Raw genomic sequence first — 25,851 nt, 5'->3', positions numbered from 1 at the left:
TTTTTTTTTTTTTTTGTCTTTGTTCTTATGACTTGTGGGTGCTTGAGGTTTTGAGTTTATAAAGAGTGAGACTTTGGAGGCCGTTAGACTCGTCCACTTCTTGAGGGATAATTAATGGATATCTCTTTGACTTGGTAATTTATTTTCTTGATTCAAATATTCAATTTTGTCGAAAACAACATGACTTGAAGTTGTTGAGGAATATCAGATTTTGTGGGATGCTTAATAGTTCTTATTTTTGAATTACAAATTTTATGGGGACGTCTGGACGATGTTTTCCAAAAGAAAATTGGGGGAAATATATATGAACCATTTACGCGTAGCTTGCTCTAGAATCAACAGATACGTAGGAGTGTGAGTTGTATTTTTGGTGACGACAAAAGCAATTTTTTTCCTTCTCATTGACCATTTCTACCCGGACTTTCAATTTTAAGTTGAAATTGTCAATTACGAAAATTTTGGTAAACATATTACTGATTTTTTGAATAATTGAGTCACTTTGTCCCAAAACGTTCCAATCTCTTTACCTCTTTAGGGACGTTAAACCCATAATCCAGCATTCGTTCTAAGTGAAGATCGGAAATAGCGAATTCAATGACTACAACATTTTGTAATATCGATTGGAAGTGTTATCCATTTTTGTTGTTTATCCTGAATCGGTTATTGTAGCTTTGCCCTATAGTATGATCAGTTGGTCATTTTGCGAATATCATCGGATTCTCGTTCCGGTTAGGTTTATTATAGGCTCATTTTTTTCTATGGATAAAGCATTATAAAGTTTACACTTTACATTATAAAGTTTACAGTCACTTTACGCATCGGATTCTCGTTCCGGTTAGGTGTTCAAATTTTGCAAAGAAATATTTTTAAAACAGGAAATAAATATGAAAGCAACAAAAACAAACAAACTCTTTTTATTAGGACAAATCTGGTCAGACAGCAAAATCATTCGAAACACTCTCATAAGGTTTATGTATTCAACAAAATCACAATTACAATTAGACTCTTACTTAATTCTTCGTCATGAGGACTGTAAAGAGGAGCAGATATGATACTTCTAGCATAATTTAACCCATCTCACAACTTTTGTGAAAGTCAGCTACAAACACACTAATAGCTTCAATTTCTTTCTTCAAATTCCTCTTCATCTTTTTCAGGTTAATGTATTTGGTACATACTTTCCTTATCTACTTCTAGACCAAATAGACCAACTAAATAATCCAAAATTTCTTTGAAGTGGAAGAGAAGAGTAACAAGGCTGATGGCAAGAGTAAAGGATGTCATAACAAAGGACTAGGTGGATTCAGCAAATTGAGAAAATTCTTGTAAGCAACAACGACAAGCTTAATTAATATGGAAAACAAACAATAACACTTACAAAGTCTGATTAATCACGAAGGAGAAAGGAGCTGAAAACATGGATAACAAACAAAAACACTTAGGAAAGCTGACTAAACACATGATAACAAACAAAAACACTAGGAAAGCTGACTAAACACATGAGTAATCATGTCAACTTCACAACCATGCACATGACAATATGAAAAATTCAATTCAAAGAAAATCCACAAGTTCAGTTAAATTTTGCAAAGGAGACAAGAGCCAAAAATAGATAGTTAAATTTTAGAAAGGATACAAGAAGAATGATTATAAACGACTAAATTTGTACGATTGAGGCCCTGAGATTATCCATGAGTAACTCTTTTATATGTGGAAGAATGTTTGAAGGATCTAAAAATGAACCATCATCAAGGATATAAAATGCTTGTAAAAAGAATACTTAAAAAAGATCTAATTTTTTTTGTCACTCAACAATATATATACATGAAAATATGAAAAATCAAACTCAAAGAAAATTCACAAGTCACTTTCAATTTCGCAAATGATACAAAAAGAAAATGATTATAAATGACTTGACTTACCACTAAATTCTTGAGTAATTCTCATCTTTTTTTTTTTGGCAAACTAGTAATGCTCATCTATGTAGGCTCATCCACTAAGAAGAGGAGTAGGTTTCCAGAGTTTTTTGTAAGGAGAACTAAAATTCTAATTTGCAAAAAATGGATTAAATGGAAATTTAAGAGTATTATCTCATAGAATCCAAAATGAATTTGTGAAATGATCAACGAATTAATCTTTCAAATGAAAAACTCAAAAATAAAAAATGCTCAGAGGATCTAAACCATCATTCAAGAATCTAAAATGTTTTTAGCTCAATCATACACATGAAAAGATGAAAAAATTATATTCAAAAATCCAAAAATTCCATTCAATTCACAAATTATACAAAAGAAAAATACTTCCTAACGGCAAAAAAATATAATCTTAGGGGCTGTTATTGGAGTGATGATTTCTAAATCCAAATGAAATTGTAAATTGTAAAAATCAAAACACATGGATTTTGAAATAACATGTTTTATCCTTGGCTTTGAATCATTCTATTTTACACTATCAAATCCATTCAAATCCATTTAAAACATAATGTGGATTTTGAAATCCAAAAACAAATCATTAAATGAACAACATAGGATTTTAACAAGTATTTGTAAATCATAGAACCAATAACACATAATTTTGATAAGTATTTTAAAATCAATGATTGAATAACAGATGATTTTTGTTTGGATTTCTAAATCCACTAAAATCATAGAACCAATAACCCCCTCTTAAAGGTTTATAAAGGTAAAATAAACTGCTAAATCTTTTTCCAACCCTTCACCACCCATAATTTTTCTTTTATTCAAAAAATGAATTATAGTATTATTATCTTTCACATATTTAAAAGAAATTCTACATTTTGTTTCTCCAATTTTTCTTTTCAAAAGTTTATATTTTGTTATTCGGAATTCATCACCAGAATTTTTACAGATCTCTGGTTTATTAAATTGACTTTTCAATTCAAGGTTTAAATTGAAATTTAAGAAAGTTTTGGTGAAAATTATTAGATTTACAATAATTGAGGCACTTTGTCCCAAAATGTTCCAATCACTGTCTCCGCTCTTTACCCCTTTAGGGTTTAAGACGTTTAAACCCAGAATCCAACATCCATCGTTCGATTCGATTTCGAAAATCCCAGTGAAAGATCAAAAAAATGGCGAATTCAATGACTACCCTTTCGAGAAGACTCTACAGATCTCTTCTCTCGAACCCTAGATTTTCTCAAGCTTCCATGTCCTTCTGCACCAACAACATCTCTTCCCGAGAAGACTCCGATTTCGACGAGTTATCAGCTAACTCAGACACTGAATCTCCCATTGAACCCAAGGCTTCAGACCCAGTTTCTCGATTCTCCGGAGAGCGTCCAATCGAAAATGGCCTTGACTCTGGCGTTTTCAAGGTAATCAAACTTAGTTTCTAATCCCAATTGATACTTATGGTTTTGATTCCTGTTTCTGCTAATTGATCATTTCAATTTTGTGAATATCATTTGATTCTCGTTCTGGTTAGGTTTATTAGTGAAGTTTTTTTTACTGATTTATGTATTTAGGCAATATTGGTGGGGCAAGTTGGTCAGCTTCCTTTGCAGAAGAGGCTGAAGAGTGGTAGAACAGTTACTCTCTTCTCTGTTGGAACCGGTGGGATCAGGAACAATCGGAGACCGTTGATTAACGAAGATCCGAGGGAGTATGCAAGCAGGTCTGCTGTGCAGTGGCACCGTGTATCTGTTTACCCTGAACGGTTGGCTGATCTTGTGTTGAAGACTGTTGAACCAGGGTTAGTATTTCTCTTCTTAGAATCATAGAATAAGGAAACCAAATATACCACAAACGTGATCAAATATATATATATATATATATATATATATATATATGTATCTTGATCCTTGGTGAGAAAGGATGAAACTTTAAGTGAATCTTACTTGGTAGAATCAAAATTGTAGCTTGCTTTAGTGTATGTGTTATTGAATAGCATGTTTGGTGTTTTTATACAACAGTTCAGTTGTCTATTTGGAGGGTAATCTAGAGACGAAGATTTTCACTGATCCTGTCACTGGTTTGGTTCGACGTATAAGAGAAGTTGCTATTCGTAGAAACGGTATTATACATGGCTCAACTCCAAAAACTCCATTTCTTCACTCAGATTTAGCATTTCTTATATATTTGGTTGGAAAAAGATCAAAGCTTGAGCTCTGTTTTTCTCTCTGCAGGGCGAGTTGTGTTTTTAGGAAAAGCTGGTGATATGCAGCAACCAAGTTCTGCTGAGCTTAGAGGCGTTGGCTACTACTGATTTTTAACTGATAAAATTGTCATAAAGGTACACAATTTGCTATTGTAGCTTCACTTCTGTTGTCTCTTCTTGTAACTTGAAGGTTTGGTTTAGTGTGTCTTTCTATTGCCATTGGCCTTTTTACATTGTTTTTGGCAAATAAATCGAACCAAACCCAACCAAATACATTTACAATTAAACCGAATCTAAACCGATATCTCAATTCAAGACAATATGAAACCAAGCCATTCTCCACGTGTTTGAAAACATTGCATGAATGCCACCTCAAAGCTGAATCTGTCCTCCATTTGTTTTACTCTTCCTCTTTATGTTCTCTGTCACACACACAGAAAAAAAACAATCGCTCTCTACAATGGCGGAAAGGTTCTCTAGCGGCGAGGCTCAATATTGGCCCATCTACGGTAGCTCCCCTACCAGCACCAACGTTAGCAATGGCGGCCCCATCGCGTCGTTTGTCCATCAGCTCCGATCTCATTCACCAACCTCCTCGCAGCTCTTTGGTTACCTCGCTCTCCTCATTTCCAGCGGAATCCTCCTCTTCCTCCTTGGCGTAAGCGTCACCGCAGCCGTGCTCGGTTTCATCGTGTTTCTTCCATTGATCGTCATCTCGAGTCCCATCTGGATTCCCGTTTTTGTCCTCGTTGGCGGGTTCTTAACGGTCTCGGGATTTCTTGTCGGAACGGTGGCGGTAGTGTCGTGGACGTACCGCTATTTCCGAGGAATGCACCCGGTTGGATCAAACCAGATGGATTATGCACGCAGTCGGATCTATGACACGGCCTCCCACGTTAAAGATTACGCTAGAGAATACGGTGGTTACTTCCATGGCAGGGCTAAAGATGCGGCACCTGGTGCTTAACCTGAACCGGTTGGTATAGTCTGGTTCAGGGTAGAATTAACAGATCCCGGTTCAATTTATGGAGGGGTAACACGGTTAATTAATGGTAAGAGATTACATTTTGTTTTTTTTGTTTCCGTTTTTATAAGAAGACAAAGAATGGTAATGTACAAGCTTTTGTGTCCGTAATAACTTGAAATGTAATATTTTGTTTGCGAGTTTTTTTTTCCACATTTTTTTTGGGAGACGTTTGTATAATCAAATGTCTTTCAGTTATGTTTGAATAATTTATTTCGATAAATGACGAGTATATGACTACTGAGTGCTGACTACACAAGTTCACGATTTTAAGCAATGCATGATAGGAGTACCTTCCTTGCTTATTTCAGACGATATGGAAGAACATGCATGTTACATCCTTTTTGTGTTCTTTTTTTATTAATGAAAACCTTTCTTTATTATTTTTATTAATAACCCTATTTATACGTTTGATGAACATGAGAATTCTCTATCTTTGTATTGTCATTAGATTGAATCTAAAGATAGTATAGTACGGTATTGGTTAAGATTTTAAAGCCTTTCTTCATTTGTCTAAAACTATGTTCACTGGTCCAGTATTGGTTTGACGGGTGGGAAAGATCCAAAATTTTATTAAGAAAACCTTATTTTAACTTTTACCAATTATAGTAGCTAATTAATGATTCACTGTGTGTTGTCGATGCATGAACTGAAACAATTTATTGTAACAGAGAGCCTATATTGCACTCTGTACCTACAAGCTAGTTCATTAACATTTAGTAACATCAGTCATTGTAGATTCAGAATTGGCACTGAATACGCATATTTTACAATGGTTACACGCTCGAACGTAACATTATGGATAAAAAAACAATTAAGCATACATAACTTAAGAACGTAATCAGACAGTTAGAATCTTCTTAACCCCTACTTTTTGTTTTGTTGACTTCTTTGTGTTTTGATTTGAAGTCAAAGCCAGCCAGACAAAAAAGAAACCTCAAGTCAACACCAAAATTTGGCTGTGAACGTCAACCGTTGATTTGGTCTTTAAGTAATTAAAATATTTTGGCGTTTGTAATCATTAACTCGGCTAATTAAAGGCCATCATCGGAGCCTTTTTACCGCATAGACGTGGATTCAAATTCTAATTACTCCATGTATAAAAATAGAAAAGTATAAGTTCAACCACATGTAATCGCTTTTTTTTCTTTCTGTGATCCCTTTTGGAATGGTAATGANTACATTTTGTTTTTTTTTTGTTTCCGTTTTTATAAGAAGAAAAAGAATATCTGGTAATGTACAAGCTTTTGTGTCCGTAATAACTTGAAATGTAATATTTTGTTTGCGAGTTTTTTTTTCCACATTTTTTTGGGGAGACGTTTGTATAATCAAATGTCTTTCAGTTATGTTTGAATAATTTATTTCGATAAATGACGAGTATATGACTACTGAGTGCTGACTACACAAGTTCACGATTTTAAGCAATGCATGATAGGAGTACCTTCCTTGCTTATTTCAGACGATATGGAAGAACATGCATGTTACATCCTTTTTGTGTTCTTTTTTTATTAATGAAAACCTTTCTTTATTATTTTTATTAATAACCCTATTTATACGTTTGATGAACATGAGAATTCTCTATCTTTGTATTGTCATTAGATTGAATCTAAAGATAGTATAGTACGGTATTGGTTAAGATTTTAAAGCCTTTCTTCATTTGTCTAAAACTATGTTCACTGGTCCAGTATTGGTTTGACGGGTGGGAAAGATCCAAAATTTTATTAAGAAAACCTTATTTTANGACTCCATCCAAACCTTCCTCCTCCTCGGCCTTCTTCGCGGCCTTTGTTGCCGTTAGGCTTAGGGCTTTCGAGATAGTCTTCGAGATGAGTTTGCTTTCGATTCGTCTTGAGTTTGAGCTTCTTGGAGACTCGGTTTGCGTGTCTAGCACAAAGTACCATGAGAGAGACGAGGAAACTCACGCTAAGGCGCTTGTGTGCGGAGGTGACATGTTCTGGCGTTGATCTCTCCATTGCTCCGTCGTTTTCTCCGGAAAGGGTTTAAACTCAGAAGATTCGTTTATTNAAAAAAACAATTAAGCATACATAACTTAAGAACGTAATCAGACAGTTAGAATCTTCTTAACCCCTACTTTTTGTTTTGTTGACTTCTTTGTGTTTTGATTTGAAGTCAAAGCCAGCCAGACAAAAAAGAAANGGTTGGGTTACGTATATTTATATTAATACACGCGTTAACGTATAGGTCCCTTAATATAAAAAGGGAGTTAGGTTACCGGCTGACTCGGTAGCCTTTGCGTTGACATATATTGTGTTGACATTTTCTTTGATTTTGTGTGATGATTTGTGTATTATAATATGATATTAATGAATAATTACATTCAAAATATTTATTTATGTTCTGTGTATGAAACCTAACGAGCATGCGAGAGACATGCATCAACGATCTCTTGATTAAACTCTTACATGTTTCAGTGTTTGATCGACTCATTCCTTGATAATTATTAATTGTTTCAATACATGCGTTCTATTAGAAAAAATATTATTGTAGCAACATAATTCGTCAGCGATTCTGCTTAACAAATATATTTGTCAATTGTTTTCTATTTGTCAATTTTTGCATAATTGGAAAGTTTAATGTTTTAATCTTTTTTTCTATTTTGGTTCGTTGGTTCGTGTATATCAAGACGATAAAGCACTAGTGGGTGGGACAAATATCAGCAACGCAATCAATGAGGTGAAAAACCCANAATCGAACCAAACCCAACCAAATACATTTACAATTAAACCGAATCTAAACCGATATCTCAATTCAAGACAATATGAAACCAAGCCATTCTCCACGTGTTTGAAAACATTGCATGAATGCCACCTCAAAGCTGAATCTGTCCTCCATTTGTTTTACTCTTCCTCTTTATGTTCTCTGTCACACACACAAAAAAACAACAATCGCTCTCTACAATGGCGGAAAGGTTCTCTAGCGGCGAGGCTCAATATTGGCCCATGTACGGTAGCTCCCCTACCAGCACCAACGTTAGCAATGGCCCCATCGCCTCGTTTGTCCATCAGCTCCGATCTCATTCACCAACCTCCTCACAGCTTTTTGGTTACCTCGCGCTCCTCATTTCCAGCGGAATCCTCCTCTTCCTCCTTGGCGTAAGCGTCACCGCAGCCGTGCTCGGTTTCATCGTGTTTCTTCCATTGATCGTCATCTCGAGTCCCATCTGGATTCCCATTTTTGTCCTCGTTGGCGGGTTCTTAACGGTCTCGGGATTTCTTGTCGGAACGGTGGCGGTAGTGTCGTGGACGTACCGCTATTTCCGAGGAATGCACCCGGTTGGATCAAACCAGATGGATTATGCACGCAGTCGGATCTATGACACGGCCTCCCACGTTAAAGATTACGCTAGAGAATACGGTGGTTACTTCCATGGCAGGGCTAAAGATGCGGCACCTGGTGCTTAACCTGAACCGGTTGGTATAGTCTGGTTCAGGGTAGAATTAACAGATCCCGGTTCAATTTATGGAGGGGTAACACGGTTAATTAATGGTAAGAGATTACATTTTGTTTTTTTTGTTTCCGTTTTTATAAGAAGACAAAGAATGGTAATGTACAAGCTTTTGTGTCCGTAATAACTTGAAATGTAATATTTTGTTTGCGAGTTTTTTTTTCCACATTTTTTTTGGGAGACGTTTGTATAATCAAATGTCTTTCAGTTATGTTTGAATAATTTATTTCGATAAATGACGAGTATATGACTACTGAGTGCTGACTACACAAGTTCACGATTTTAAGCAATGCATGATAGGAGTACCTTCCTTGCTTATTTCAGACGATATGGAAGAACATGCATGTTACATCCTTTTTGTGTTCTTTTTTTATTAATGAAAACCTTTCTTTATTATTTTTATTAATAACCCTATTTATACGTTTGATGAACATGAGAATTCTCTATCTTTGTATTGTCATTAGATTGAATCTAAAGATAGTATAGTACGGTATTGGTTAAGATTTTAAAGCCTTTCTTCATTTGTCTAAAACTATGTTCACTGGTCCAGTATTGGTTTGACGGGTGGGAAAGATCCAAAATTTTATTAAGAAAACCTTATTTTAACTTTTACCAATTATAGTAGCTAATTAATGATTCACTGTGTGTTGTCGATGCATGAACTGAAACAATTTATTGTAACAGAGAGCCTATATTGCACTCTGTACCTACAAGCTAGTTCATTAACATTTAGTAACATCAGTCATTGTAGATTCAGAATTGGCACTGAATACGCATATTTTACAATGGTTACACGCTCGAACGTAACATTATGGATAAAAAAACAATTAAGCATACATAACTTAAGAACGTAATCAGACAGTTAGAATCTTCTTAACCCCTACTTTTTGTTTTGTTGACTTCTTTGTGTTTTGATTTGAAGTCAAAGCCAGCCAGACAAAAAAGAAACCTCAAGTCAACACCAAAATTTGGCTGTGAACGTCAACCGTTGATTTGGTCTTTAAGTAATTAAAATATTTTGGCGTTTGTAATCATTAACTCGGCTAATTAAAGGCCATCATCGGAGCCTTTTTACCGCATAGACGTGGATTCAAATTCTAATTACTCCATGTATAAAAATAGAAAAGTATAAGTTCAACCACATGTAATCGCTTTTTTTTCTTTCTGTGATCCCTTTTGGAATGGTAATGAACGGTTGATATGGAAAAATTATTTATTGTATTGGATTTTTTGAAAATTACTAAACTTTAAAATTTTGCCAAGCGCAATTATATAAGTACATAAATTTAAATTACACAACTATATGCATAATAAGACATGTCATGCGCATCTACCAATAACAAGAGAACAACCAAAGATCCTACAGAACTTTGACCACTCAACTGATGACACTGCAAATTATACCAATCAAACTCTCAAAACTAAATTTTAAATTTCTTTTTCCGTCGGGTTTAACAGTGACCCGACATAAGAACGGGTCGGGCGCTCAGGAACCAAACTAGCACGTGGCGACCTTGGAGGCACTTCCTTTAGCTGATGTCCACTACAATCGTAGTAGATCACGCCGGAGTAATCCAACGGCTCACATTTACCTCCCATCAAAATCTCCCTCTGCCAAACGCCGTACTCCTCCTCATCCTCCTCCACAATCATCTCCACCGCCGTCTTCTTCACGGCACCACCGTCGTAAGGTTTAGTTTTCCGGCCGACCATAGTCATCGCCTTGTTGCTCAAGGTCGTCATGAGCTCCTTAGGACGCACCCTCATCGGCGAAAAAGACCGTGCCGGACTCCATCCAAACCTTCCTCCTCCTCCGCCTTCTTCACGGCCTTTGTTGCCGTTAGGCTTAGGGCTTTCGAGATAGTCTTCGAGATGAGTTTGCTTTCGATTCGTCTTGAGTTTGAGCTTCTTGGAGACTCGGTTTGCGTGTCTAGCACAAAGTACCATGAGAGAGACGAGGAAACTCACGCTAAGGCGCTTGTGTGCGGAGGTGACATGTTCTGGCGTTGATCTCTCCATTGCTCCGTCGTTTTCTCCGGAAAGGGTTTAAACTCAGAAGATTCGTTTATTTTCCTTAATGTGATTTCTCTCTCTATCTCTCTTGTCTGAAAGACTGAAATGGTTGGGTTACGTATATTTATATTAATACACGCGTTAACGTATAGGTCCCTTAATATAAAAAGGGAGTTAGGTTACCGGCTGACTCGGTAGCCTTTGCGTTGACATATATTGTGTTGACATTTTCTTTGATTTTGTGTGATGATTTGTGTATTATAATATGATATTAATGAATAATTACATTCAAAATATTTATTTATGTTCTGTGTATGAAACCTAACGAGCATGCGAGAGACATGCATCAACGATCTCTTGATTAAACTCTTACATGTTTCAGTGTTTGATCGACTCATTCCTTGATAATTATTAATTGTTTCAATACATGCGTTCTATTAGAAAAAATATTATTGTAGCAACATAATTCGTCAGCGATTCTGCTTAACAAATATATTTGTCAATTGTTTTCTATTTGTCAATTTTTGCATAATTGGAAAGTTTAATGTTTTAATCTTTTTTTCTATTTTGGTTCGTTGGTTCGTGTATATCAAGACGATAAAGCACTAGTGGGTGGGACAAATATCAGCAACGCAATCAATGAGGTGAAAAACCCACTCAAAATTTAGGTGATGACCGATCGATATGCAATAATTTTTTTTTTCATCTGTTTATCACAATATAACATGCGTCATCTATTATAATATCATAGAAGTTCAAACCACAAATAATTAAGGCTGATTAAGAGTATCGAATATTCAACAGGCTGGTTTCGGCTTTAACAAAAAGGAGTGAGAGGCTAATTCAACCAAACTCCATTTGGTTTTGTTAGGTTATACGGAGCTAACTACAAGAGTAGAGAAGGTCTTTCTAGAGTTTACATGCAATTAACCGCCAAATTAATTATAACCTTTATGGATTTGATAAATTCAGACCATTCTGACTTTTCCTCTTCTTTTTCTTCAACTACAAAAAGAAAAAAAGAACAGGCGTGTTGAGGAAAGGAATGATAAATACGAGATCTTTTCAGCTCCTTCCTAATGTAAATTTGTATAGTGCTTAGTTTAATTGTGTTTTGGATTTATATCCTAGTCACACAATTAAAAGTGCTGGTTCATGATCACGACTTGCATTATCTCGATACCCTACGTGTTGCAAAACACGTGTCTAAAATTCTAAAGCCTAAGTTTGACATGCATTAGATAAAAGGGCGTCGGGTTAACTTGGGTCGTGTCGGGTCGGGTTAGTGATAGTGGACCTATTATATTAGGCTTTCTCATCAACTTGATGATATTTGTCACTGAGCATCAACAAAGGTGAACAAAAAAAAAAAAAAGAGCATCAACAAAACATAACAAGACGGTAACCGGTAAAAGGACCCATTGAAGTTTTCTGACTCTGACTCGGGCTCTCTCGATCGTCGTACTCGTTTATATTTTGCTTACGATAGTTTTGTTTAAACTATAAAGTAGTTGCTTAAGCGTTTACGGTTGATATAACCCAATTATTTACTTAGTCTAATGTTTTTTCGCGTAATCACACCTATAAGATAATCGTTTTTAACACTTTAGTTCTATACTTCTATGTGACAATAACCATCAACTAATTCCAAAAGTCTACTTGGTTCTTCTATATTTGAAAATTAACTATCTATCATTCACATAGAAACAAATAAAGTATAATTAACACTTACAATATGCTCAATAGCCATGTCGATAAAGGCTCATTTATTAGAACATTAAGAGACGCTAAATGTAGTTGACCAGCACGATCAGTATTCTTTTATTAACCCCACTTTCAAGTTTCATTTATTTATTAGTAGTTTCTAAGACGTAATGTATAAATTCTCAAAGTCATAACCCTATCATATTACCAAGAGCTATTAAATGCGATATACTGTAGTACTATTAGTTAATTATAACAATTTCAACAAATTTGGTGGAAGAGGAATTTTAAAGAATTATACCTTAAAATTCAAATACTAGTTCGGTACAAATAATTAACAAGAAGACTCGGTGTTGAAAGGGAGGTAAGAAGCACGATATCCAGGAGTGTTAGGTAGCCTCCCTCTAAAATTAAATAAAATTTACTAAAAAAAAACAAAACATTAATTCAAATTAATACTAATGTTTTATCCCATTTGCGCATGGTTTAGTCAAGTTAGTTCATTTTGCAACAAACTGACATTTTATAAATCAGACACTTCATTTTAATACATAGAGAACTACGTACCAAGAAAAAAAAACTACGTACCAAGAAAAAGTTGACCGTAGTGCACGTTTAAATCATTGTACAATAAAAGGAAAAAGGGCCAATGTCTACCTCTCGGCCCACTATGATATGGATGTACCGTATTTCATTTTCAGATTAAATGGGCTTTGCAAAATAAACGTACCTTTTTTTTATGACAGTTCAATTTGGGTTATGCCTCAGGCCCTCAAGAGTGAAATTAGTTATAAAAATGATAAAGCTCTACGCAAAATTTTAATACAGTATCCCATAACAAATTAGTGGAATTTAGATTATTCGTAATATTCAGATATGAAAGTAATGTACTAATGTAGATAACTAAACTTTTTATGTCATCAAAACATATATATGAAGGGTTCGGTTTCATAGCTCTTTTTTTTTTTGGTCATCAAAATCTTAAATGAAGATTCGTGTCCTTATTTTACTATTTTAAACTGCATAAAATTTAGATTCTTTACTGAGGAGGCCGTTCTCTGCTTTAATTAGTACAATACTTTGTAGTTTTTTTTTCATGATCTTGTGAAAATTTTGAGAACTTGTGTGTAAGAAATTTAGACGCTTAGGTACCAAGTTTTTTTTGTAAAACTAGGTACCAAGTTGAATCATGATGCATTAATTAGTTTCTCAAAAGAGAACCATGAGCAATTATTTTGGCTAGTCGATTCGGTTCATATACATCCTGTAGTATATCAGTTTCCAGCTGAAAAGAGCATAAAGTAAAGTTTAAAAGAAAAATAGAACATATCGATCATGACCACAATCGTATATATTGATTATTGATATTCTTTTTTTCATGCAAAGTGTGCGGCAATGAATACAGCTACAAAACTTCATCCAAAAAAATTTGAAATACATTTATGAGAACATATATATGCAGTATATATGGTAAACTCTAAAATTCACTAGTGTCACATACTTAGACGAATATGCAGTTGAAGATGAAAACAGTAAAATAAGACTAACGTAGATAAAATAAAATTAAAATAAAACTATGTAGTTGAAGATGAAAAATGAAAACTTATGAAACAATTTTATTATATTTCTTATATATCAACTTAATATTACTTCTGGGTTAAGTTTTTTCGCACTTATGGGTAATCAATTTAACCATATATGATCAATTAATTTGCCTTATATAATTAATTTAGGAATATATATGACTGGTGTTATGTAGTGAAAAAAAAAAAAAAATCCAACTTATTTCAAAGTCAAAAATTGCGTGCACACAGGTAATAATGAAAGGAGTAAAAAGAAAAGATCTAAAAAATATATGCAATGCTGGAAAGAAAACCATGAACATTTGATAGATCGCACATGTGAGTAAAGAAGGGTTGCTTTCTAAAATCTATTTTAAGAAATTATGTTTAAAATTAGATTTGGAAACTGGCTATGAAGCCCTCTGCTGGGTTTTCAACTTTCAACCAAACAACAATAACAAAAAAAAAAAAAAACAAATCAAAGAAGGAAAAAAAAAAATCAACAAGATTTCCAGACACCCTAAAAATCCGCCATTGATACCGGACGCGTACAGTTCTCTCTACTCCTACATCTTCTAGGGTTGGTATCTGTAGCCACACTCTCTCTCTCACTAGCTAGGGCTTCTTATTTGATTACAGGGTTTGAAAAAACAACACACAAGGTCGAGTGATTAATTTTCTTGTTCTGGGTTTCGTTCTTTATATATCTATGTCTGGATCTGCCTCTCTATCGAAGGATCGGTTCTTTTGGTTTTTTTCTGAAATAACAGTCAAAGTTCTTGTTTCTCATAAACCAGATCTAGGGCTTTTTTGTTTTTCTTTTCTTAATCCAGATCTAGGGTTCCTAATTATTTCCCTTCTTCATTTTTTTTAATTCCTTCTAATTGTGTTCTCTTTAATTACTCGGGTTTGATTACAGTTTTCGGAGATTGGTTAACTTCGTTTTTATTCATATAATTTAGGAAATAAACTTGCAGATCTGTCTTTGGTTCTTGTTTTGTTTCTTCTTATCTCTTCTGGAATACTTTTTTCTTGTAAGGAATTTTTGTTTTCTTTCCAATTTGTCATTTTCTTTGTTTTAAAATTCGCACTAATTTGGGTTTTCATTTGATTTTGGCATTATTTTCTTCTTTTAATTCTCGCAGCAGGTTAATTATTGTTTTAAATAGTTTTAAAATTCCAAAAATAGGTTTTACATCTTGACAAATTTAGGCATGCGGGGTCTCTTTATTTATCTCCTTCAACTTTTTGTTGTTCTTCTCAGTGTTCTCAAATAGTTATTTTAATTTCGTTTGTTCTTTTTCTTATTCTTTCCCCCAGAATAATGTAACTTAGATGGTTTATAATCCTCTTTACAGATAAATAAAAAATTTCTACCTTACTGGTATTATTAGATATATTCAAAGTTAACACAACAATCTTTTGATAAAGTTAATCTTTGAAAAAACAAACATCCAACGAAGTCCAAAACAACTGCAAATCCCATGTTGTGTTTTCATGTTTGGCATTGCATTCCACATGACCTTAGACAACATATCATATGGTTTTGTCGACTAATTGATACAATACAAACATATGAGACCTATGTATCACGAAATGTTATGAAGTTGTAGTTAATTTTATATATATATATAAATTGCTTTTTTTATTTTCCTCTGTGTACTATTTGTTTTTTTTTTCCTTTCTCAAGTGTCTCTTTATTTTTTTAACTTACTTTTGTCATCTCAATGATCGCATAGAATTTCATCCTAGTATTTATATTTTCCATATTCCTTCCTGAAATTTCGACACCTAGTGTTTGGGACTTCTTCAGTCCCTTACTACTGTAATCCCTTCCTCCGTTTTACTAAATTATATATATACGAACTATAGTATAATCAAATAAAACTTTATACATTCAAAACAAAATATAAAATCTCTTCCTCCATTTGTCCCTATAAGATTTAATATGAATGGATCCATATATTATCGTCAAGTGTGTTTGTAATCTAAAACATAAAACAAAAATGTTGTGACTCCATTTTAAAAGCACTGTAAATCAGTTTTTAATTTCATTTAATGACCTTAATCATTTTAATTATCTTTCGAAAGTGGTTCAATTTTTGTTGATACCAGAGAGGTCTCTTATAAAATCAAGTTTCCACATCTGATATTACAGTCATCTCAGAATCAGATGCCTATATATATATTTAATATATTTTTTAATTCTGATAAAACACGAAACTTTATGAGGCTGTAGTTGAATTCGACTAGATATTTTAGTAGTTTGTTTTTTCTAGTGCTCGTATGGATGTGTGTTTTATTAGGAGCCAAAAGCCAAAATCATAGACTAAAGAAAAGGGGAGGAACCGAGGTAACACCATAAGCTATCATAGGGACAACCATCAATACGAAACAAACGTAATGAGATTTTACAAAAATATATGAGCACTTTTTCATAAGAAAATTGTGAAAACATGCACATTATATTTTTTTTCGCAGAAATAGAGATTTTTTTAAGAAACTAAAATCCTAGAAACCCCTTGTAAGCCCAAAATATATATATATATATATATATATATATATATATATAACTGCAAAAGACGCCTCACAGACATTTTCACGTACAATACCTTTATAATTGCTAATTCACTCTAACATAATATGTTCTAATGTGTATTTCAGTTCATGTGTAGTCTGAAGCATAATTAATGAGTTGTGTAATTTTTAATGATTTAACATTCCTACGCCGGACTATAACAACACCAACCACCCGAGGTTTGATGGCAAAGCATAATTAAGTTTATCTGGAAGTGGCATCGAATCAAAGTGACTTCTTTATTCGAGGCTATGAAAATGGTGAGGGACGTATATTCTATAATAGCATGAATACAAAGACCACAGCTTAGTGCACATATAATTTTATCATCTTTTAGAAAAAAGAACAGTGTTAATATCAAGGTTCATAATCATACCTTTGGGTTGTTTACTATCTGTAGATCTGTCAAAAAGAGTCATATATAAAAATTCAAAATATTTTGATATTTCTTAACAGTATATATCTATGATACTAAATTGCAGTTTGGGAAAATAATATACCAAGTTTGAATTGAGTAAACCAAACTTTCTTGATTAAGTAATATTCAACTTATAACAAAACAAGTAACCTACTACTATACATGCGAGATATATTGATTTATTAGAGCATAAGTTATCATTGATTAAAGGACAAAGCAAATTGAATTGCTTAAAAAAACTTAAAATAATAACGTTAATCCACTTATACATAATAATAGTGATCACAAGCCTTTTGATAAGCTGTGGCATCTAAGTTCATCTATATAAAGCCTTGAAAGGTTTTAAATTCTTGATTATGGCTACCAGAATTGACGTCAAGGACACATAAAAGAATCACAATAATATAGAATTTTTATCAATTTGTCACGTTTCTTTTTGTCATTTGTTGTATTCCNTTTTTTTTTTTTTTTTTTTTTTTTTGTGCAAAACATTTGTTGTATTCCTAAAGCAACCGATAAATAAACTCACCCCGCACATATGTGTTTGAAGGCTATACATATAATAGTTATAGAAGCACTCGAAAATAAAAACAAAATATCATACAAATTGCATTAGTTTTTTTCTTCATATCAACCGATTTTAACGGTAAATCACTATCAATCAACACATGTTTTAATAGTTGTACTTGTACATGAGGTCTCTTGGGTTCCCCGAGAAGTGATGATGAAGATCCGTAAACTGCTGCTGCTGCAAGGTACATAACCACTGACAATTATGTCTTACAGCTAATAGAAGTCGGTTAATAATAATAATAAAAAACCGGCGCCTTCAAATCTCTGATGTGGATCCAAAAACACACCAAAACTAGTATACTATATTAAACTATCTAACATTAATTAAATGTGTTGATACATTGGTGATATTAAATTTGAGATAGCCTAAACTTGAATAAATATGCATAGCTTTAGTAATAACCATATAAAGAAAAAAGGAAAAAAATCCATAAAAATTATAAATGGGACTCGTAGTTATAGAAGAATTAAGGTACCTCAATGGAATTAGCTGCCCCTTGGCTGCGATGGTGACTAATCATTGGAAATGATGAGTTCATTTTGTTGATTATATCATTCTTTACTATCTCACCCTGATGATGAACTTCTTCTTCCACAACGTTTACCGATTGTGATCTTCCTTTCATCATCATTTTCTCGATTGTCCTATCCTTTGCTCTTTCTCTTGCTTTTGCTCTTTCATCCTTGGACAACTTCTTCAAAATGGGCGTACGTGGTTCTGGCCTCTTTCTCTTCCCTTTCATTGATCTCTCATCGACCTTGTTTCCTGTTGTTTCTAATGTCAACCCATGAATATATCAGTTTTAAAACATATACTTCTTTTTTATAATTTTTTATTACAGAAAATTGTAACTCTCTAATCATTGTAAAACATTAAGGCAACTGTTAAGGTACATACCGGTCGTGTTAGAATTGCTGCCTCTATCGTCGACCGTCCACATGGATGTAAGTTCACACAGACTAGACGATGCATCCATGGATCCTAATGCCGGTCCTAAAATAATTACGAAATTCACAATTTCAGATTAACCATAAAGATAAAATCTTTTCATATAAACTAAGATAAAAAATTGAATAGACTTAAAACTAGAAAATATTGCATATTTACGGTTTTGAGACTCCTCGCCGCTGCTGAAGCCGCACCGGTGAGAATGGCTTTTCGCGATCTTTGTGATCTCTGGTTTTGCTTGTGTGAGCAACCACTCAACGGTTTTGCTGGCTTTGTCGAAACCAAGCATGTCTTGTAAGCCAAACAACTCTTTGGCGACATCTAGAGAGAGTCTCATCCTACGATCGCGTGTCCCGTTGGCCGTTTTGATCTTGCTGTGCCTGTCTGTTCTGCTTGGTTTCTTGGCTTTTTTCATTTTGGGGTCTTGAGAAGTTGAGATTGTCTGGGAATCTTCTATGTGGGTTATAGTTTCCGAGGGCTCAATGGGTTGATCTCCAATGGTGTTGTTCGAGGGAAGATGAAGTGATGGACGATGATTGTCAGTGGAGACGGTTTGATTATCATCATGGCCATTGTTTAGTGGGAGGAAAGAGTCCAAGAGGGCGCAATCCGGGTCAAATTCGAATTGAGGAAAAGGAGAAGGTTGTAGGAACTGATGATGATGGTCAAGATTATTGTTTGATGTGTTGGAGGTGGAGTGAATCAAGATGTCGTCAATGGAAGAAGAAGGGCTAAAAGGGATCAGTACTGGGGTTGAGGAATAATGGTCATTATAAGGGAATAACATGTAGTCGTCGACACTGATGGTGGTAGAAGTACTGAAAGTGTTGTTGTTCATGTCTTTTTTGGGGGGGTTTTGAAGCAACAAAATTAAAATTAAAAAAACCCTAAGACAAAATTTTGAGAATGACACTTGTACCAAAATCTTCTTCAGACACACAAAAAAAAAAGCCAAGAAAATGAGAGAAAGCATAAAATCAAAGAGAAAGATTACTGTTCCAATGACGAAGACATTGATCTCAGCCAAAATCAAAACTAGAAAAGAAAGAATTTTAAATATTTTTCCTTAGCCTGCAAAATCAAGAAAAAAAAAGAAAGAAAGAACAGTAATAGTGATTAGTCAAATAATAGTACAATATGTCTTTGTTCAAGAGAATCTATGTGTGTGTCTAAATGTGTAGAGAGAGAGGATACCTTTATTGAGGCAAAGGACTAAATGGTTGAGAAAGACAACACAGGCAATGTACTTAAATGAGTCTACGTTCTATGAACTAGAATGGAGAGAAAGAGAGAGAAAAAGAGAGAGAGAGAGAGAGAGAGATAGCTATAGAGAGAGGCAGAGAGATATCAGTATGGGGGAAGGAACAACATATACGCTTTTGAAGACTCGTTTATTTTCTTTATATATATATTTTTAAAATTCCTAGCTTCGGCATGAAAAAATATATATTCGTTTTGTTTTGCGAAAATGTTATCATAGATGTTTATCATATTTGGTTAAAGATTTTGTTTTTTCTATTATTAGGACCTTTTGTTTCTTTTTTGAGATATTTCATTACCAGATAAGAATGGAGTTTAATTCTTTGATAGATATTAAATTGTTGACAGCTATATTAACTAATCCAAAGATTATATGTCTCTTTATAATTAATTTCATGGAATAAAAGATGTCTAACTATAGTTAGTACAATTAAAAAATATTTCACTATATTTAATTGTTTATAAATATGTTATAAATTTAGGTTTTAGCTATCCCAATAATCAATTTCATAGGATAATTAATTTTTAGTTGGTTGACAAAACATATATTTTACCAATTATTGTAACCTTTACATTTAAATAAAAATATATCTTTAACTTATTAAAATGACATGTAAAACCCACTTATAGATTTTTATGACCTTAATATTGTTTAGAAGATAAGGATCAAGATATAATGAAATGAAAGAAACAGAAGGTAATAAGATTATAATTTAGAAAAAATATTAGGTAGACAGATAAATGTTTATTTGCATATATATAAATTTTGGAGTTGTGTATAAATAATATTAAAATAATATTAAAATAAATTAAGGATATTCTAAAGAATAGAATAAAGAAACTTTAGATTATAATTAACATATTTTTAAAAAATTGATTTACATTCCAAATGAGAAAAATTAAAGGAAAATAAATATTATATTAAGATTTTTCTGGTGGTATTTCCAAAAACACTATGAAGTATGAAGTACAAAAATGTTATATTTTTTCAAAGAGTGATTCTTTTTAATACCATTTCCATTTTCCATAATCCATACTAACTTAAGTTTTAATACATTTATTATATATTGCTGAATATTATATATGAAATAAATCAATTGTAATTTAAAATATAAAATATGAATTGTAATATATATATATATATGTGGCAAATATGTTATAGAGGATAATATCAAATAAATCTAAACAATATTATAACAATTTATTACCATCATGGATCTTTTTCTAAATTTAGAGATAAATATGATTGTTCTTAATTGTTATGCATACAATATAAAAAAATTGTTATGCAACATTACTCTTCTATAAAATTTGGTAATTAAATTGCGAATAGACCAGATAGTTTCTGAAAAAGGGCAGCTCCTTTTTTCTTACGTAGACTTATTGGATTCCAATTTAGTTCAAATAGCAAAACTGACGAAAGCATTGGAATAAATAACCTCTTTTTTTTCGACGTGGCATTAGAAGTAAGTAATAGTACTAGTGTTATAACTTGTAATAATAGCATTGGCAAGAAAAGAAAAAAAAAACGTTAAATAATCCATTAGTATCTATCTCTATACCTACGAAACTTCAGAATTAAATAACTCATCAATCAATTTGCATCCATTAACAAAGGAGCCCAACTCTTATTCATGATTAACCAAAAATGCTCAGCAACTAATCAATAAAAACATGCAAACAAATATTAGTTTATACTTTATTGTGCAAAAACCCATCTACTGTAATTTTCGTGATGTAGAGTTAGCAGATAATTTTTAGAAGGTTACCGTTGTAAGTAAGAGCTAGATTAAATTAATTTTCAAATAGGAGGATTGCACGTGGCAGTTTGAAGCCCTAAGAAAAAAAAAACTGCAATTTTAGGAAGAAAATAAATTTAAAAGCTTTAGCTCTCTGAGTCTCTCTGTTCAGTATGCCATGACCGACCAATCTTTTATTTTCTTTTGACTCTCTCACACACACACAGTCACACATACACTCTCTCTCTTATACATATGTTTAGGAGTCGCTTTCGCTAAAAAGGGAACTTCTTTTCTCTCTCGTGCTTATCTTGTAAGCTTTTGCATCATTTCATTATTTTTCCACGTAAAAATATTTTTAAAAACATATTTTAGAAATATCTCTTCTTCACACCGANATTATAACAATTTATTACCATCATGGATCTTTTTCTAAATTTAGAGATAAATATGATTGTTCTTAATTGTTATGCATACAATATAAAAAAATTGTTATGCAACATTACTCTTCTATAAAATTTGGTAATTAAATTGCGAATAGACCAGATAGTTTCTGAAAAAGGGCAGCTCCTTTTTTCTTACGTAGACTTATTGGATTCCAATTTAGTTCAAATAGCAAAACTGACGAAAGCATTGGAATAAATAACCTCTTTTTTTTCGACGTGGCATTAGAAGTAAGTAATAGTACTAGTGTTATAACTTGTAATAATAGCATTGGCAAGAAAAGAAAAAAAAAACGTTAAATAATCCATTAGTATCTATCTCTATACCTACGAAACTTCAGAATTAAATAACTCATCAATCAATTTGCATCCATTAACAAAGGAGCCCAACTCTTATTCATGATTAACCAAAAATGCTCAGCAACTAATCAATAAAAACATGCAAACAAATATTAGTTTATACTTTATTGTGCAAAAACCCATCTACTGTAATTTTCGTGATGTAGAGTTAGCAGATAATTTTTAGAAGGTTACCGTTGTAAGTAAGAGCTAGATTAAATTAATTTTCAAATAGGAGGATTGCACGTGGCAGTTTGAAGCCCTAAGAAAAAAAAAACTGCAATTTTAGGAAGAAAATAAATTAAAAAGCTTTAGCTCTCTGAGTCTCTCTGTTCAGTATGCCATGACCGACCAATCTTTTATTTTCTTTTGACTCTCTCACACACACACAGTCACACATACACTCTCTCTCTCTCTCATATACATATGTTTAGGAGTCGCTTTCGCTAAAAAGGGAACTTCTTTTCTCTCTCGTGCTTATCTTGTAAGCTTTTGCATCATTTCATTATTTTTCCACGTAAAAATATTTTTAAAAACATATTTTAGAAATATCTCTTCTTCACACCGAAAAAAGATACATTTTAAAACTAATATGAGAAGTTAATACGGTTAACGGTTGATTATAGTTTCTTAATTAGGTAGTTAGTATTATATATGTTGATCTTGTCCAAAAAGAAAAAAAACAGTTAGCTAACAGGCTAAACCATAACTTACAACTTTTGACCAATCAATCTTTAACAGATAATGTGTCAGCCTAATTAATATATAAAGTTGTGTCATATGCTTATTTTGTACCNAGAATTAAATAACTCATCAATCAATTTGCATCCATTAACAAAGGAGCCCAACTCTTATTCATGATTAACCAAAAATGCTCAGCAACTAATCAATAAAAACATGCAAACAAATATTAGTTTATACTTTATTGTGCAAAAACCCATCTACTGTAATTTTCGTGATGTAGAGTTAGCAGATAATTTTTAGAAGGTTACCGTTGTAAGTAAGAGCTAGATTAAATTAATTTTCAAATAGGAGGATTGCACGTGGCAGTTTGAAGCCCTAAGAAAAAAAAAACTGCAATTTTAGGAAGAAAATAAATTAAAAAGCTTTAGCTCTCTGAGTCTCTCTGTTCAGTATGCCATGACCGACCAATCTTTTATTTTCTTTTGACTCTCTCACACACACACAGTCACACATACACTCTCTCTCTCTCTCATATACATATGTTTAGGAGTCGCTTTCGCTAAAAAGGGAACTTCTTTTCTCTCTCGTGCTTATCTTGTAAGCTTTTGCATCATTTCATTATTTTTCCACGTAAAAATATTTTTAAAAACATATTTTAGAAATATCTCTTCTTCACACCGAAAAAAGATACATTTTAAAACTAATATGAGAAGTTAATACGGTTAACGGTTGATTATAGTTTCTTAATTAGGTAGTTAGTATTATATATGTTGATCTTGTCCAAAAAGAAAAAAAACAGTTAGCTAACAGGCTAAACCATAACTTACAACTTTTGACCAATCAATCTTTAACAGATAATGTGTCAGCCTAATTAATATATAAAGTTGTGTCATATGCTTATTTTGTACCTTTTTGAAGTTCAGATTGTAAAACTAATACAAATCACTAAAGTAAATCTGGAGACGAGGATCAAAGTCTTAATAATTAACACCTTAATTAAAGCTACTCACCACAAGTACTTGCACATCTGTTTACGTATTTATATGCATGTATGTGTACGCAGGTAGAGCACAAAATTAGGAGTTACGTGCAAAGATGAAACACTGTCATTGTAAATAATAACTCCTGTTTTGGTCATCCATTGTTGTCCACTCTTTCCATTTATACATGCCGCCTTCTCACCTAATTATCTAGCACATCCCATGCTCTCACCTCTTTTTGCTCTCTTTCCTCTCCCTCTCTCTCTCTCTCTCTAGGCCTGCCATTATCAGGAGGACCACATGACTATAATGGATGGACTCGCTGGCTTCTTCTAAGGTTGCTTTCAATTCTTCTTTCTCATAACTCATGAAGAAGACAACAACATAAAATATTTTATTACAAACTGAATTACAATCACCTCTTGTAAATAATATATCACAAGATTTATATCAAATATTTTATTTCTTAGAGTATCGGACAAATGACCGCGACAAGCTTAATGGAAGCGTAACATGTTGATGTAGAGCTTGAGCTTCTTTGGGTTTAGGGATAGCGAAAAGATAGAGATAGCCTATGTTCCTACTTTCACGCTTAAGTTAAGGAGATTTGACAACACCATATCTTCATATTAATGTTTTTATATATAAAAATTAATGTAATCTAGAGGCATCACCGAGTTGATATCAGAATAGTATGAGACCAATCAAAATTGAATGCCTAATTTTCATTACAGAAATGTTTTGAATCGTATCTAAGTGTAGTTAGTAGTTATACGGACGTTGTAATTATTAATTGATGTTCTTTTCCCCCTGACGATGTACCATCATGATACCCTTTTATTATGATCATTTCAAATCTTTATAAATGGCTTCGACCACACACAAATAATGTCCAGTTTAATTTGCCTACATTATTTTTGTTCCATGCTTCACCTCTAAATATAAAATATGGTTTACGATGTAAGATCATTTTTATCGGGACTTCTTAGTCGTATTTCTTAACTTTAGTCTGATTAAAAATAAATAAAAAATGGCAATATTACTAAGAAAAGCTTCTTAGTTAAAGAGTTTAAGAATCCCTAAGAAGCGTCGACGTGCTCAATTATTGTTGAGTGAGGAGAAAAAAGTTTTTCTCAAGAAAGTATGATGAAAAAGACGCCAATAAAAGATGAAAATAATGAGGTCATAATCCCACCTTTTATGATGGTCTCACCGGCTGTGGTTGAAGAAGACGTAGAAAGTGAAGGTAGAAACATATATGAAGAAACTCAAGAAACTGGACGAAATCAGACAGAAAGAAATCTGTGGTTTAATACAGAACCACATAAGAGTTTTTCTTTTTATGATGTTCCCCCTTCAAAATGGCGCGACAAAGTATATGAGATGCATGCATGGCTAACAGAACAACAACTCAACCCAGGAGCCATTTTGCTTACATCGATTGATAAACTGGTGGCTAAATTCCAAGGACGTCTCAGGCAATGGTGGATAAGCTTAGGCCAATATCGACAATTACAAATCCGACAATCTCCAACAATCGATGCCTTGGTGGGACACATCCACAATGAATTTCTCGGCACATGGGATCATTATACTATCCAAGCCAGAGAAGAGTATCTTAGCATGAGATGCTGCTCCTTCAAGAGGAAGGATCTTGAAAGACATTATGAGCGAATGTCAAAGAGATTCTATGTCCTGAATGGGATAAATGACGTCAACCTCAAGCAGGCGTACCTGAATTCACTTCCAGAACCACTTGGAAATGAAACGTCAAGGATATTGTCTCTCAAGAATATGCCTCTCAACCAAGCTTCACTTGGAGAAATATATCAAATTTCTCTGGCAGCCCTTGAAAAGCTATGCAACCACCAGAAGTTTTTCAAACAGCTTCAAGAACAAGGAAAGCTTCTAGGAAAAGCATGTGATCGGCCAGAACTCAATATCAAATGCAGAGACAAGAGATGCCATTGTTCTACAAGTCATGGAAAAGAAAAGAGCTA

The 25,851-nt window shown here is 33.2% G+C and overlaps 5 protein-coding genes across 6 annotated transcripts; 3 read left to right on the top strand and 2 right to left on the bottom strand.

The window, feature by feature from the left end:
- LOC104783563 (single-stranded DNA-binding protein, mitochondrial-like) lies at positions 3,015-4,352 on the top strand. The gene is made up of 4 exons (XM_010508708.1): positions 3,015-3,337; positions 3,488-3,714; positions 3,935-4,035; positions 4,148-4,352. The coding sequence occupies exons 1-4, from the start codon at positions 3,092-3,094 to the stop codon at positions 4,225-4,227; spliced, it is 654 nt and encodes a 217-aa protein (XP_010507010.1). The 5' UTR covers positions 3,015-3,091; the 3' UTR covers positions 4,228-4,352.
- On the top strand, positions 4,540-5,369 carry LOC104783554 (oleosin 1-like). The gene has a single exon (XM_010508702.2). It carries the CDS (start codon positions 4,580-4,582, stop codon positions 5,084-5,086), a length of 507 nt encoding a protein of 168 aa, XP_010507004.1. The 5' UTR covers positions 4,540-4,579; the 3' UTR covers positions 5,087-5,369.
- Positions 8,012-8,848, top strand: LOC104783547 (oleosin 1-like). Its single transcript, XM_010508693.2, has one exon. It carries the CDS (start codon positions 8,017-8,019, stop codon positions 8,563-8,565), a length of 549 nt encoding a protein of 182 aa, XP_010506995.1. The 5' UTR covers positions 8,012-8,016; the 3' UTR covers positions 8,566-8,848.
- On the bottom strand, positions 9,809-10,733 carry LOC104783540. The gene has a single exon (XM_010508688.2). The coding sequence runs from the start codon at positions 10,626-10,628 to the stop codon at positions 10,038-10,040; it is 591 nt and encodes a 196-aa protein (XP_010506990.1). The 5' UTR covers positions 10,629-10,733; the 3' UTR covers positions 9,809-10,037.
- On the bottom strand, positions 17,439-19,549 carry LOC104783527 (transcription factor TCP18-like). 2 transcript variants are annotated; one of them, XM_019240728.1, is made up of 4 exons: positions 18,566-19,549; positions 18,356-18,451; positions 17,934-18,232; positions 17,439-17,632 (listed from the first exon to the last, which is right to left on the bottom strand). In XM_019240728.1, the coding sequence occupies exons 1-4, from the start codon at positions 19,377-19,379 to the stop codon at positions 17,558-17,560; spliced, it is 1,284 nt and encodes a 427-aa protein (XP_019096273.1). In that variant the 5' UTR covers positions 19,380-19,549; the 3' UTR covers positions 17,439-17,557. The 2 variants fall into 2 exon arrangements, with proteins under 2 accessions (XP_019096273.1, XP_019096290.1); XM_019240745.1 differs by lacking the exon at positions 17,439-17,632 and having other exon boundaries at positions 17,856-18,232; positions 18,566-19,548.

This window comes from Camelina sativa, chromosome 1 (assembly GCF_000633955.1).
Source record: "Camelina sativa cultivar DH55 chromosome 1, Cs, whole genome shotgun sequence".
NCBI lineage: Eukaryota > Viridiplantae > Streptophyta > Magnoliopsida > Brassicales > Brassicaceae > Camelina > Camelina sativa.
Note: the sequence above shows the minus strand (reverse complement) of the source record. Positions and strands in the feature narration are given on the sequence as shown.